Here is a 16,319-nt window from a genome sequence, read left to right as displayed (position 1 = left end):
GAGACCTACTGGAACCCGCATAGAGCCGAGATTTACCCAGAAAACTGTGAAGTTTGGTGGAGGCAAAATCATGGTCTGGGGTTACATCCAGTATGGGGGTGTGCGAGGGATCTGCAGGGTGGAAGGCAACATCAATAGTCTAAAATAACAAGAAATCTTAGCTACCTCTCATATTCCCAACCATCGCATACTTCCATCTCCACATCCAAGTTAACCTGAACCTTGTACGCCAAACTTGAAACACAAGTTCGCTCATCCCTAGTTGCGACCACAGGGGTGAATAAAGTTTTTGCTGCCATTTTTTTAAATTCTTATATTGTCCTGGATTTGTTGACCTCCATATTGATATTTGGCTTGATGTGCTGCCTTTGTTTATGTTATATATATATATATATATATATATATATATATATATATACATACATACACACACACACACAGACACAGAGCATTCACCGCCCTTGACTTTTTTCGAATTTTGTTACATTACAGCCTTAAGTTCAATGTTTTGTTAATCTGAATGTTATGTGATGGATCAGAACACAATAGTCTAAGTTGGTGAAGTGAAATGAGAAAAATATATAAAATAAAACTATTGTTTAGAAATAGAAAACAGAAAATTGGCATGTGCGTATGTATTCACCCCCTTTGTTAGGAAGCCCATAAAAAGCTCTGGTGCAACCAATTACCTTCAGAAGTCACATAATTAGTGAAATAATGTCCACCTGTGTGCAATCTAAGTGTCACATGATCTGTCATTACATATACACACCTTTTATGAAAGTCCCCAGAGGCTGCAACACCTAAGCAAGAGGTATCACTAACCAAACACTGCCATGAGGACCAAGGAACTCTCCAAACAAGTAAGGGACAATGTTGTTGAGAAGTACAAGTCAGGGTTAGGTTATAAAAAAAATATCCAAATCTTTGATGATCCCCAGGAGCACCATCAAATCTATCATAACCAAATGGAAAGATAATGGCACAACAGCAAACCTGCCAACAGACGGCCGCCCATAAAAACTCACGGACCGGGCAAGGAGGGCATTAATCAGAGAGGCAGCACAGAGACCTAAGGTAACCCTGGAGGAGCTGCAGAGCTCCACAGCAGAGACTGGAGTATCTGTACATAGGACGACAATAAGCCGTACGCTTCATAGAGTTGGGCTTTATGGCAGAGTGGCCAGAAGAAAGCCATTACTTTCAGCAAAAAACAAAAATGCACATTGTGAGTTTGCGAAAAGGCATGTGGGAGACTCCCAAAATGTATGGAGGAAGGTGCTCTGGGCTGATCAGACTAAAATTGACCTTTTCGGACATCAAAGAAAACGCTATGTCTGGCGCAAACCCAACATATCACATCACCCAAAGAACACTAACATGGTGGTGGCAGCATCATGCTGTGGGGATGGGACTGGGAAACTGGTCAGAGTTGAGGGAAAGATGGATGGTGCTAAATACAGGGATATTCTTGAGCAAAACCTGTACCACTATGTGTGTGATTTGAGGCTAGGACGGAGGTTCACCTTCCAGCAGGACAATGACTCCAAACACACTGCTAAAGCAATACTTGAGGGTTTTAAGAGGAAACATGTAATGTGTTGGAATGGCCTAGTCAAAGCCCAGATCTAAATCCAATAAAAAAAATCTGTGGTCAAACTTAAAGATTGCAGTTCACAAGCGCAAACCATCCAACTTGAAGGAGCTAAAGCAGTTTTGCAAGGAGAAATGGGCAAAAATCCCAGTTAAAAGATGTGGCAAGCTCCTAGAGACTTATCCAAAGCGACTTGGAGCTGTGATTGCTGCAAAAGGTGGCTCTACAAAGTATTGACTTTAGGGGGGTGAATAGTTATGCACATTGACTTTTTCTGTTATTTTGCTCTATTTTTTTTTTTTTATTGTGAAGTAAACAACAAAAACATCTTCAAAGTTGTGGGCATGTTCTGTAAATTAAATGATGCAAATCCTCAAACAATCCATGTTAATTCCAGGTTGTGAGGCACCAAAAAATAATATATATATAGTCCAGAAAATGAACGGCACTCCAGTAAATCATGAACAAATGACTCCTTTAATCACCCGTGCGGTACAACGTTTTGGCTCAATACTAGAGCCTTTTTCATACTATTTCAATACTATTGAGCCGAAACGTTGTACCGCACGGGTGATTAAAGGAGTCATTTGTTCGTTATTTACTGGAGTGCCGTTCATTTTCTGGACTGTGCATTGGGGTAAGAAGCCTATTCCCTTAAGAGCGTGCATCCAACTTTTCATCATTTGCCAGTGCCGCCATTTTTCTCAGAGATATATATATATATATATATATATATATATATATATATATATATATATATATATATATATATATATATATACATACACATATACACACACACACAAAAGAAAAAACCACCAGCAGCACCATCCAAGAAAAAAAAAGAGAAGGGAACGGGTGCAGAGCCCAAGTATGGCAATAGGTGCTTACCCACTGGTATAGAAAGAAAAATTGGACTGCACTCCTGTAGACTTTCCAAATAGTCAGTGAAGAAACTTTATTCACCCATAAAGTGGCACAGAACGACGTTTCGGCTCATACATGAGCCTTTCTCAAACGAGAATCATGGTCACGGTGAATAGGACAAGGGTTCTAGCCGCTAAGGGGGCTAAAAATTTGTAAAAAAAAAAAAAAAAGAAGAACAAACCAAAACCCCAAAATATTAAGTATAAATGAAAAAGGAAGATTTACAAAAAAAAAAAAGAAGATATACGTTAACAATAAACATGTTCATTTTCAGCTGATTTGTGAAGGAATTTTTAGTTTTTTTTGAAAAATGAAAATGCACAGAATATCGGTATAAAAGTATCGGCTATTGGCCTGAAAGTTCACAGCTTATCGGTTTTGGCTCTAAAAAAAAAATCTATATCGGTCGGTCCCTACCTAAGGCTACTTTCACACTAGCGTTCGGGGCTCCGCTTGTGAGTTCCGTTTGAAGGCTCTCACAAGCGGCCCCGAACGGATCCGTACAGCCCTAATGCATTCTGAATGGATGCGGATCCGCTCAGAATGCATCAGTTTGGCTCCGTTTGGCCTCCGCTCCGCTCAGCAGGCGGACACCCAAACGCAGCTTGCAGCGTTTTCGTGTCCGCCTGGCCGTGCGGAGCCAAACGGATCCGTCCAGACTTACAATGCAAGTCAATGGGGACGGATCCGTTTGACGTTGACACAATATGGTGCAATTTCAAACGGATCCGTCCCCCATTGACTTTCAATGTAAAGTCAGGAGTCCCTATTAATATACCATCAGATCTGAGTTTTCTCCGATCCGATGGTATATTTTAACTTGAAGCGTCCCCATCACCATGGGAACGCCTCTATGTTAGAATATACCATCGGATTTGAGTTACATCGTAAAACTCAGATCCGACAGTATATTCTAACACAGAGGCGTCCCCCCCCCCCCCCCTCCTGTAATTAACTTATTGGTGGCCAGTGCGGCCCCCCTCCCTCCCCAGTATTAATTGTAACCAGTGCGGCCCCACTCCCTCTATATTCATCGGTGGCCAGTGCGGATTCCCAGTATTAAATATGACCAGTGCGGCCTCCCCCTCCCTCCCTCCCCAGTATTAAATATGACCAGTGCGGCCTCCCCCTTCCTCTATATTTATTGGTGGCCAGTGCGGATTCCAAGTATGGCCTCCCCAGTGCGGCCTCCCCTCTCCCCACCCCCTAATTAAAATCACCCCCCCCCCCCCCATCATTGTTGGCAGCGGAGAGTACCGATCGGAGTCCCAGTTTAAATCGCTGGGGCTCCGATCGGTTACCATGGCAACCAAGAGGCTATTGCAGTCTTGGCTGCCATGGTTACTTAGCAATAAATACAAGCATTATACTTACCTGAAGAGCTGCGATGTGTGTCCGGCCGGGAGCTCCTCCTACTGGTAAGTGAAAGGTCTGTGCGGCGCATTGCCTATTGCACAGACCTGTCACTTACCAGTTCTCAGTATATTCTAACATGAAGCGTCCCCATCACCATGGGAACGCTTCTGTGTTTAGAATATACTGTTGGATCTGAGTTTTCCGAAGTGAAAAATCAGATCTGAAATAAACAGTTATGCAAACGGATCCGTTCTGAACGGATGCAAGCGTTTGCATTATAGGAGCGGATCCGTCTGTACAGACACCAGACGGATCCGCTCCTAACGCAAGTGTGAAAGTAGCCTAATATGTCTGTTTTTTTTAAATATAATTTGGTTTTACACAATAAGAGCATTTTTGAAACAAAAAAATCATGTTTTAGTGTCTCCATTTTCTGAAAGCCATATCTTTTTAATTTTTTCGGCAATTGTTTTAGGTAGGGGCTCATTTTTTGCGGGATGTGATGATGGTTTGATTGGTACTATTTTGGGGGGCATATGACTCTTTTAATCACTTTTTATACCATTTTGTGGGAAGTGCGGTGTTCCATCATAGTTTTTCTTTTTTTATGTCGTTTACCATGCAGTAAAAGTACGTGATCCTTCTATAGATCAGGTCTTTACGGACGCGGCGATACCAAACATGCTTAGTGCTTTTTTATTTTTTGCATTTTTAACCAATTATATGTGCGGATATAGGAAGAAGTAAAAATTTTTACATATTTTTATTTATTTTTTTACACTTTTTTGACTCAGACCCACTTGGTTCTTGAAGATCCAGTGGGTCTGATGCCTCTACAATACACTGCAGTACACTGTATAGTGTACTGCAGTGTATTGTCATTCACAGTAAGCCTGATCAGGCTCAGCTATACCATGGCAATCCGGATGACTGTGAAGGCATCCGGTTGCCATGGTAACCATAGGGATGCTGCCACAGCAGGCCGATGGGACAGGGAGATCCCTCCCTCAGTTTACCCTTCAAGCATCAGGCCGCTGCCACAGCAGAGCATCCCCTAAGGACCGCGGCATGGAAATGGCGGCATGGAAAACGGCCAACATTGGTGCCCACCTGATGCTGCCATACACAGCACCCACCTGACGCTGCCATACACAGCACCCACCTGATGCTGCCATACACAGCACCCACCTGACACTACTATATACATACTATATTTTAAAACTCCATTCAGTTTTACTGAACTGCAGTTTGTCACAGATTTATAGTGCAGGAACCACACCAAAAATCTGCCACAAACCTACCACATCTGAACATGGTCTGAAAGCATATGAAAAACCAACAATAGATGAAGTCCTTTAGAGGGGTCCATTTTAACAAACAAAAGCACAATGTTGCTGACAACTATACCTCTCGCTGAGATAGCGTAGCTGAAGGAATGCAGTCATTTTCCATCTTGTCCAAAGAACGGACTATTTCTTCAAACGTTTTTCTATATAGCTCTTCATTAACCACTTTTATCTGCCCAGATAATAAAAGTCATAAATATATTGATTATGTTTCTCTAATAATAATCTATAATAGAATTATAATTATATACTATAATTTTTGCATATTATAGCAAATAAGTATAATAAATAGTATTTTATATTTAGTAAATTACTACATTTCAGTATATCACTTCACAGATTTATTAGTAGTGAACCGGATATGTATAGAGATGCTAACCAAGGTCCCTTGATTTCAGCTACAATTTGCCTGGTTGCTACTTTGCATTTCCTCATACTTCATAAAACTCCCCTTTTGGTTCAGATGGATCAATAAAAAAAATACAAAATAAAAAACAAACATTTGCCGACCAAAAATTTGCTAAATGGAATTTCCCACGTCAGAGTTTCACAGTATATCTATAGAATATGCCATAAATGGTGTCCCATCTCTGATCGGCTGTTTCTGTAAGTCTCATAGAATTCAATGGGGAGGAAGCCATGCACATGTTCTCCATTTGGTCTATTTGAGGCCGGTGGTATGTTTTTCTCACAGAGCAGGCGTCCTAGGACTAATTTCGGCATATCAGTGTCCATCTGTTGTGACTTTCACTAATCACTAGAATGAAGTGGCATACACAATGATCCATCTGGCCTACAAAAAAAGCAGAATGTAGACTAAGCAGCATGGTGCTTTCATGGAGCCACTGCCACTTTGTTCCAGTGGTCCCTGCAGTTAGACTCCACCTATAAGACACTGTTGTCTGAGTTAAATGAAAAATATGGTAGCCCCTACAAATAGTATAAAATAGCAAAATAATCAATAGCCCCCTTCCCTTTCTCCCCTGCTTCTTCAAGCCCTGCAGTTTGGTCCTCTCCACCACTGACCTCATATTCCTGGCTACAGTAGTGACGTTCCGTGAACATAGGTAATCGTGCAGCCAATCAATAGCCTCAGTAGTATAAGGGACATCACTGCTGAGGCCAGTGATTGGCTGCAGAGGTGACCTGTGTGCATGGAACGTACTGCTGCAGCCAGGAAAATTAACAGCAGCAGGGAGGACAAGAGCACAGTGCAGGAAGAAGGGATTGTATTGTTATTTTAAACCACTTACAGGGGCTTCCTGAGTTTTGTTTTTTTGTTTTTTTAAACTCAGACAACCCCTTTAAGATGAGACAACTCTTTTACCTGTATGAGGATTTTGGCAACTGTCTGAATCCCATAGAAGCACACTGTACACAAATGACTTACCCCAATATTAAAAACCGAGCTGACTGGTTTATGGTCACTTGTTTTTAGACTCATGAGGCTTTGATAATCTAGCTGTGTTACATGTCTGCCTTTCCAGAGAATGCGATCACACCAGGCAGGGGCACGGCATTTTTCACTACAAGGAGAGAAAAAAAAAAAAAAAGACAACACATTGATATCAATTAAACTCAAGTACATTCACAAGGCAACCAAAAATCCAGAGGTAAGCCACAGGATTAGAAGTAGTCCATATGGAAAGACACCTAATGGGATCTGTAAGATGAACCTGTCTGGATATGGATAAAGCACCAACTGCGTTAGCTTGCTGTCTTACCTCTGTCTTTCCGACTTGCCCATTACTTTTAAGACCCTGCCCGCTGCTGGTTTACCAGCTGGATCCATATGCAGTGGTTTAGCAGTATGACGAGAACTTACAGATTTAAAGATGTTTTCCGGTTTACATCAACATAAATAAAAGGTAGCTGTATTTTGTTATGTTCTTTTATTTATTTTTTTCACTTTTATTGCTCCTATATTTTTGTTTGGACCATGTCCTTGCAGCTTTTTCTTATTTCCTGTGATTTTATGTCCATGGGAGTGTCAAAAAGGTAAGAAAGTAGACGGTCGTGCTCAGGGACAAAATCGGGGAGGTGCTTGGAAAGGGTTCTAAGCCCACTAGTAACAGTCCAGCACACTCCAAACTGTATGTCCAGTGAAACAAAGATTTTTATTGAAGCAAATTCACGTGAGGTCTTCACATGAAAAATTCGATTTTTGTACTCGCCATAAAATCCTTTTCTCGTAGGATGCATTGGGGGACACAGCACCATGGGTATATGCCCAGGAGGCTGACACTAGAAGTAAAAAGCAGTCTGTGACGACTTTTAATAGGCCCATTGATCAATAAGGGATAGTGATATAGATAATATTGGGAGGAGGGTTCAATATTCTCGTGGATCATCTGTGACACAGTCCACAAGGGAGGGCTTCTTGCAGAACCCTGCGACCCAAACTGGCATCAGCAGAGGCCAAGGAGTGGATGTGGTAAAATTTAGAAAACATATGGACAGAGGCCCAGGTGGCGGCCTTGCAGACCTGGGAAGCTGAGGCCTGATGTCTAACCGCCCAAGAAGCCCAGACCGCCCTAGTGGAATGAGTGGACAATCGAAAGGGAGGAACATGACCCTTGGCAACATAGGCCTCCTTAACTGCCGACCTAATCCAACGGGATATGGTGGCCTTGGAAGCCTGCAGGCCCTTGCGAGGACCCTCAGGGATCACAAATAGGGAGTCCGACCGGCGAAAGGGCTCAGTCAACCGAAGATAGAGGCGAAGCGCCCTAACAACATCCAAACGGTGAAGAGAACACTCCCTCGGATGAGATGGGATAGGACAGAAGGACGGAAGGACAATCTCCTCATTAATGTGGAATGAGGACACCACCGAAGTAAGGAAGGCACTGGACGCAGAACGACCTTATCCTGATGAAACACCAAGAAAGGGGATCTGCAAGAGAGCGCAGCAAGTTCAGAAACTCTGCGAATAATCGCCACAGGTAATCGCCACAAGAAAGGCGACCTTAAACGAAACAAAGGAAAGAGAAATATCCTGTAACGGCTCAAAGGGGGAGGCCTGAAGAGCGTCCAAGACAATGTTCAAGTCCCACGATTCCACAGGAGGACGAAAAGGCGGAACGCGGTGAGCGACCCCCTGCAGAAAAGTTCTCACTTGACGGCGAGAAGCCAGGGGTTTCTGGAAAAGAACAGACAGGGCCGAAATCTGACCCTTGCGAGAGGCCAAACGAGAGAGGCGCTTGAGAACCCTGGGAAGGAGCGGAATGGGAGGAAAGAGGTAAACGGGACCAAGGAAGGACCAGAGCATCCAAGGCCAGCGCCTGAGGGTCCCGAGACCTCGCGAAGTAACGCGGGACCTTGTGGTTAAGACGAGAGGCAAAAAGGTCTGTGTCCGGCGTGCCCCAATGCGGACACAGATGAAGAAACACCTCTGAGTGAAGAAACAACTCGCCCGGGTCAGGGCTTTGGCGACAGAGAGTCCGCCGCCCAATTGTCGACCCCCGGGAATGTGGACGGCGGAGAGAACCGGAACGAAGGACTCCGCCCACCGAAGTATGCGGGATGCCTCTTCCATGAGCCTCCTACTCCTGGTGCCCCCCTGATGATTCAGGTACGCCACCGCAGTGGAGTTGTCCGTCTGGACACGGACTGGAAGACCGGAGAGAAGATATGTCCAATGAGATAGAGCAGGGAGGATTCCACTGCTGACCACAGGCCCAGAGCAGATAGGGACCCGAAGACAGCTCCCCAACCAGTCAGGCTGGCGTCCGTGGAGATCACCTGCCAACGAGGGGGAAGAAAGGACTTGCCCAGAGATAGGGTGCGAGGTAGAAGCCACCAGCACAACTCCTTGCGGACAAGACAGGGAAGACGAACCAGACAGTCAAGGTCCGGCTGGATAGGATCGCCAGCTGAAGAGGCCTGGAATGGAATTGCGCAAATGGGATCGCCTCGAAGGAGGCAACCATCCGGCCTAAAACCCGCATGCACGTCCGAAGAGGTAGAGGGGACGGCCTGTGAAGGCGAACCACTGCATATCGGAGAGCCACTACCTTGTCCTGGGGAAGGAACACTCGACAGAGGCGAGTGGATTTCTTGGGCATGACCTTAGACATTCTCTGGCGGGGAACCAGGGAGGACTTGGGGAAGTTGACCAACCACCCAAACTGAGAAAGGACAGACAGGGAGATACGTAGGCTGTCCAGGTTGTCCTCCAGAGACGGAGCCTTCACCAACAGGTCGTCCAGGTAGGGAATCACTGCCCCCCCCCCCCCCCCCCCCCCGAGTGCAGAGGAGAGCGATTAGAGGGGCCAGGACCTTGGTGAAGACCCTTGGGGCGGTCGCTAAGCCGAAGGGCAGAGCCACAAATTGGAAATGCAGAGAACCCACCGCAAAGCGAAGGAACCGCTGATGGGTCACGGCAATTGGAATATGGAGGTATGTGTCCTGAATGTCGATGGACGACAAAAATTTGCCCTCCTCCAGGGAGGCAATCACCGACCTGAGCGACTCCATGCGGAAGTGTTGGGTCCGAACCAGGCGGTTGAGCGCCTTCAAATCCAGGATAGGACGGAGGGAGCCGTCCTTTTTGAGGACCGTAAAAAGATTTGAATAAAATCCCTGGAAGCGTTCCGACTCGGGGACAGGAACGATCACTCCGAGGGACAGAAGGGAATGAATGGCCTGGAAAAAATCTGCCGCCTTTACGGGAGACCTGGGGGGGGTGCGTGACATGAAGAACCGACTTGCAGGAAGAGTGGAAAACTCTGTTCTGTAACCGGAAGAAATGATCTCCAGGACCCATGCGTCGTTCACGCTTGCGCGCCATGACTCCTGGAAGTCGAGCAAGTTAAAGCGCAGTCATGCAGAAGAGGTTTTCGCAGACTGAGGCTTTGAAGGCTTGGGGTGAGAGTGCCAGGCAGGTCTGGCCTTGAAGGAAAGCCCCCCCCCCCCCCCCCCCGATTTCTTATCCGAGCGGGAGGAAGAGTCCCGAAAGGAGCGAAAATTTTTGGACCTTTAAGTCGCCATGGGAGGGCGGTTCTGGGGGAGGAGGGAGCTTTTTCCTCCCGTGGGCTCAGAAATAAGCTCCACCAGGCGCTTCCCAAACAGCTTTTCGTCCTGAAAGGGGAGAGAGATCAGCGCCTTTTTGGAAGCTACATCTGCCGCCCATGAACGGAGCCATACCATACGGCGGCTGGCCACAGAGTTAGCGGCCGCCCTGCTAGATCGGCGAACCGATTCCAGGGAGACATTGCACAGGTACAAGCCTGGAGAAGCTGAGAGGCAAGAATGGAAACCTCGCCTGGAGTAGAATCCGGCAGCAAACAGATGAGCTGCTTGGCCCAGACATGCAGGCTTTGGCAACCCAGGAGGCGGCAAAAGCAGGCTGAACAGCGGAGCCTGCCGCTACAAAAACTGCCTTAGCTAAAGAACCAATCTTCTTCTCAGCGGGATCAGACAAGGAAGCCGCATCAGCCAAGGGAAGGGTGGTAGCCTTAGCCAAACGGGCCACCTGAGGATCAACCAGAGGTGCGACTGACCAGATGTTCACGGATTCTGCACTGAAAGGAAACAGAGCGTCCGAACCTTTAGACATCTGCAGGCGCTTATCAGGCTGACTCCATTCTTTGGCCAGGAGTGCGTCAAGGTCCAGGTGGTTAGGAAAAACCAACACAGAACGCCTGGAACGGCGGAAGGACACAGGGTCAGGCCCCCCAGAAGAGGAGGGAGTACCCTCCTGCACATTGAGGGTGTCTCTAACCGCCTTAATGAGGTCCTGCATAGCCGCAGATAAAGTAGAACTCTGCTCTGATACAGAATCGGAGTCAGAGGTGTCCCCAGGAGCGGCAGAAGACGAGACTTCGCCTGTCTCAGACTTATCCAGGGAGTGACCCGAGGACGCTGAGGAAGAGCAGGACGCGGCTGAGAACACTCAAGGCCTTTTACAGGACCTGGTGTCAGAGCGAGCCCCTTCAGCAGGATGGTCCCTGTGAGGGGCAGAGACTGCCGCAATTTGAGCAGGCAAGCGGTCCAGCGACTGCACCATGGACCGGGACAGGCTGGCAAGGTCACCTATGGCCTGGGACAGTGAGGCGACCCAATCAGGAGGAACCGCTACCACAGGGGGGGCCAGGGCGTCAGAAGGGGGCATGGGAGCAACGCACTGCGCGCAGAGCGAGTTAGGTTGCGGGGGAAAAGCTTTACTGCACTTAGAGCAAGCATAAAAAGTAGGTACCCCAATAGGCACCTGGGCTTTGGGGTTCGTACTAGCAGAGGACATGATGGTTTTTTTTAAAAAAAAAGGAAAGGAATTGTATAGCCGGAGAGGCTACCAGGCCCCAGGTACTGTGCCCCACGATGCAGAATATACAACCGGTCACAAGACCGAAAATCCCTGTAGGGGCACTACTTATTGTAAACTAAAAAGGTATAAACTTTATTAAATCAATTAAAATATGGTCTCTAGTAAACCATAACCCCACAATACATTAAAACTCTCAGGTACTGTGCTGGTTTCTAAGTTGCTTTTTCTTCTAATCCCCTCAACAATGTTGCAAAGGGGGGGGGCGTGAATGGCTACACCTTCTATATGCAGTTGCAATGTTCTGAGTGGGATAGGTCCTTACTGGGAGGTATGGATTGGTTTGATCCTAAATCGATGAATTATCCTGGAATTATATATATTCCTGTCTCCAGGATCTTCACTCATATGTGCATTGCTTATTCACTGCATCTTTATTGCCAATTAGGCTGTAGCATTGACACACTCCCTCATGCAAGTGTATTCATTGCGAGTTGTGTACTGAATATATTTCTATGTACTCAAGACCAGACCACTAGTAACCTGCCTAAAATTAAATGCGCCTAACACTAGTCCCCACCCGACATGTTTCTCCGCGATGCGGCTTCGTCAGGGGTTCGGGGTATTAGCGTCGGCGCGCTGCGGAGAACCAAATTTTATTAGCTAAGCCACACCCCGTAGCAAGGTTGTGCATTTTGAAACTATTAATGCTCTGAAGATATTGGGGCTCATTACACTTTTCCAGAGCAGGTTTAAAAAAAACAGTAATACCGACTTTTTATGCACGAGGCAAAATTATCAAATTTAAAAATATTATTCGGGTGGAACAGTGATAAGCACAAAAGAAAAAAAAAAATCTGTGGGAAAGTGACCAAGCAAAACTTGTTTACTTCCTCCAACCGCGCAGGACGCCGCTCAACAATTGTCTTTCAGGGCAAACATTTTGGTGCGGGATTTGTATCATTTGTGACATAATACAATTACATAATTATATTTGATACATATTGACGGACTTTAAGGATAAATGTATTGTGTAAACTGAGGAGATATATAAAATGATGTAATTCACAGCAAATTCAATCAACACGGGTGCAAAAGAAAAGCAGAGTATCGCAACTAAAAACAGATCACTGCTTTAAAGGGGTTGTCACAACATAATCCGTGCTTCACCCCTCCAGCCCCTCTGAGTGAAGCATCTGAGCATTTCATGCTCTGATGCTCTCCCTTGCCCTGCATCACACAGGGCCAGGCCTGTTTTTTTTACATTTTACACTGCTAGGTGGAGGCTTCTGCCTAGCAGTGTTCCCGGTGACGTCACCGGCATTAATGGGTGGTCTTCAGCGCTGCCCTAGGCTGTTTTAAAGGCTAAGACAGCGCTAAAGACCGCCCATTAGTGCCAGTGACGTCATCGGGCTCACTGCTAGGCGGAAACCTAGACTGTGAGAAATCCCGATACGTCACCAGATATGAAGAAAAAGCCCTCGGTCCAGTCAGAGGGGCTGGAGGGGTGAAGAAGGAGTTCAGAGCTGAACCCAGACAACCCCTTTAACGTTTCAAAGAGCCTCTTAAAAAAAAAAAAAGGAGAAAATAACCATGTTTGATATGTTCCTCTACAACTGTGGATCTTATCTCATTTATAATGAATTTTCGCATAATGTGAATTGCACAGCATTAAATTCCAATCAATCTAATAACTACATGTTGCGTGTCTAAAGCTGGACATATTTATTAGATATTTATGAATGGGGACAGCCTATGTGTCCACTTAAGTCTTCCTGTCAATGTTGTATTGGTTGGATTTTAACATGTCTGGTCCTCTGTTTCCCCAAAAGATAAGTGGAGTTCAGTGTCTAGTAATAATCTATTAGAATAACACACACTCCTTAAAGGGCATCTGTCAGCAGATTTGTTCCTATGACACTGGCTGATCTGTTACATGTGCACTTGGCAGCTGAAGACATCTGTGTTGGTCCCAAGTTCATATGTGCCTGCATTGCTGAGAAAAATTATGTGTAGCAGTCACACCTAGAGGCTCGGCTCTCTCTGCAACTGCTGTGCACTCTGCACTTTGATTGACAGGACCAGATGTGATGTTTTCCCGTCAATCAAAGCACAGAGGGTGCGGCAGTTGCAGAGAGAGTAGAGCCTCTAGGTGTAACAGCAACGCCCCCGTTGCTCCTAGAGGTTAATATGCATATATAAAACATCACTCTTCTCAGCAATACGGGCACATATGAACATGGGACCAACACAGATGTCTTCAGCTGCCAAGCTCACATGTAACAGGTCAGCCAGTTTCAGAAGTAAAAATCTGCTGACAGGTTCCTTTAAAGCTTCTGTGATATGTAACATCATGCTGCAGTATCATCCAATAGCAGCCATGGACATCATGTCCCTTGGGATGAAAACATCACCATAGCCTACTGCTACTGGTGGGCGCAGCATGCTGTCCCCAATTCAAAAAGCGTAACTGTGAGCCAACTCCTCCAAAATAGGTATTCCCATCTGAAGCATTTATAGCATATCTACAGGATATAACATGTCTGCTTGCAAGGCGAGGGCCCATATAGGGAGATTGAGACTGCTTTTGTGGCTTTCCATAACTCTGGGGGTTCAGGGGTGGGGCCTCGACACGATCAAGAACTTCTACCATATCTTGTGTGAATGCCATACATGCTTCAGGAGGGGAAGGATTCAAACGATGATATTTTCCGTCTGTGTGCTATCTGGACTGCACTTGCACAGTACATATACATATAAAGTAAATGGTGCAATTGACAGTTCAGTCCTGGACCAGTAGTCCATGCAGAGAAACTGGTTGTATGCACCATTCTTGTCTGTTTTCTGTCCAAGACTCATTCATTCACGTGACTGGGTCTGGAAAAATACACGGACGCAATGGAGCGTCCACTTTCTACCATGTATTGCAGATGGAAATTGGAATGGCCATCTGAAACCGCACAAAATGTTGACTGAATTTCTTTTTCAGCAATCTATAAACAAAGTATTTGACATCACTAACTTTTTTTTATTCTTAATCCACTTTCCATCGCCTACCTTGTATCCCATTCATCAGAGCCAGTGTCATACTTGTAAGTAGGCTGAAACTGTATTTCTCCCTCTGTAAAGCCATCGAACACCGTCTTTGCCTCCATCTGCTGTTTCAGCTAAACAGAAGATATGATGATCAGATCTCAGAACACTACAGCATTTCCTACACCTTGGAAAGTGTACAGATTGTCTTAAAAAAACAGGCACAGACTGTATACAAAAAACTTTATTCCCCCTTACCTACATTCACTTTCAGTGCGTGCCATGTGTTTCATTATTTTCACATTTTTCTTGTAAAATGATTACAATATTATCAAGTTTCAAATTTATACTTTTAGATCTTTATTATTTGTTTCACATATTAGTATTTAATATGACATCACATTTTTTTCAGTTCACCATTTACACCTTTTATTGCAGTTAGCACTTTGATTAAAGGGGTTTCCAGGAGTATAATATTTATGACCTATCTGACTCCTGGCACCCTGACGCTCAGCTGTTTGAAGAGGCTGTGGAGGTCCAATGAGCACTGCGTCACCTTCTTCAGCCAGTGATGTCACGTTCTCAGTCACTCAGGTGAATGGGCATAACCATTTACATATGAAGCATACAATGGAGGGCACTGTGCCTGGTATGTTGTAAGGCGGTCGAGGTCTCTTCAAACAGCTGAACAGTGGGGGTGACGGGAATTGGAGCCACAACAATCCGATATTGATGACCTATCCTGGGGATAGGTCCTCACCTCAGTATTGTACTCCCAGAAAACCCCTTTAATTGTACACTTTGCTCTTTTTTACTATAGACCAAGTCTACAAAAACGTCATTTTATACAATAGATATTTTTTATTTAATTTGTTGTACATTTCTATGCTTAGTGGTGCCAAATTTTTTATATTTGGCATGTTTTACAATAATGAAATGCGTGTGCTTTTATTCTTTTTATTTTATTTTTTATCCATTACGGTGGGACTTCTGCACATTAATATCAGCACTTCATTTCCACTAGCTATATCTATTCCAATTATCCTGTCAATTTAGCCCTTTTGTAATAAAATACATTGGTATAAATTTGTCGCAATACATTCATTATATACAATCTCCTTTGGGAGATGGCCACTGTTGTGCGATTATCATCCAGGCTCCCCGTAGTGATGCCGACTGTACAATAGTCGTGCACCCTCTATGCCTTCCAGATGCTAGATCTGACAGGCTTGCTAGTGGCAGTGCACTTTTGGAGAAAAAGGTTTGCCCACTGCACTCACTGACTGGAGGCGTGTAAATCTTGCTCTTTCTGGAAACATTACAGTGTGTGTGCAAATGTCACTGGCTGCTGAGAATGTTGCGCTCTCCCACCAACACAGTACCCCTTGAAAAAGCTGACGGCAAAGCACACATTGGAGTCTGTGGTGGTGGTCATCTGATGGTCAGATATTAATGTGGGAACTTGTGTACTATGGTGCACTTTCTCTGCGATATTTATTCATCCTTATATTTTTTTTACTTTCTGTTCCCCACTTGGGGTGGTCTTTATTGTGCATTATGGATATGCCCCCCTCTCTATAATATTGTTGAATGAAACCCTGATCACCAACTTTGTATTGAGATCATTTGTTTTTAGGTCATAAAGGCCAATTTGTTTAAAGCTAATGTATTAGTTTATTTGGTTATTCACATGCATTCCAGCCTGCGGGGCTCTTTTAGGTCCTTGACTGCTATGCCAACCACTTTCCTCTCCGTGCAGTGGTTGCTAACATGGCATTAAAGGGGCTACAAACTAGGG

The 16,319-nt window shown here is 45.1% G+C and overlaps 1 protein-coding gene across 1 annotated transcript in view; it reads right to left on the bottom strand.

The window, feature by feature from the left end:
• Positions 1-16,319, bottom strand: part of INPP5B (inositol polyphosphate-5-phosphatase B) — a 151,355-nt gene that overhangs the window by 19,290 nt on the left and 115,746 nt on the right. The window contains exons 15-17 of the mRNA XM_040424442.1: positions 14,546-14,655; positions 6,614-6,749; positions 5,285-5,395 (exon numbers count right to left, since the gene is read on the bottom strand). Of these exons, the coding sequence (XP_040280376.1) occupies positions 5,285-5,395; positions 6,614-6,749; positions 14,546-14,655 (357 nt within the window). The remainder of the gene's footprint in view (positions 1-5,284; positions 5,396-6,613; positions 6,750-14,545; positions 14,656-16,319) is intronic.

This window comes from Bufo bufo, chromosome 3 (genome assembly GCF_905171765.1).
Source record: "Bufo bufo chromosome 3, aBufBuf1.1, whole genome shotgun sequence".
Classification (NCBI taxonomy): Eukaryota; Metazoa; Chordata; class Amphibia; order Anura; family Bufonidae; genus Bufo; species Bufo bufo.
The sequence above is the reverse complement of the archived record's forward strand: the minus strand, read 5'-3'. Positions and strand labels throughout refer to the sequence as shown.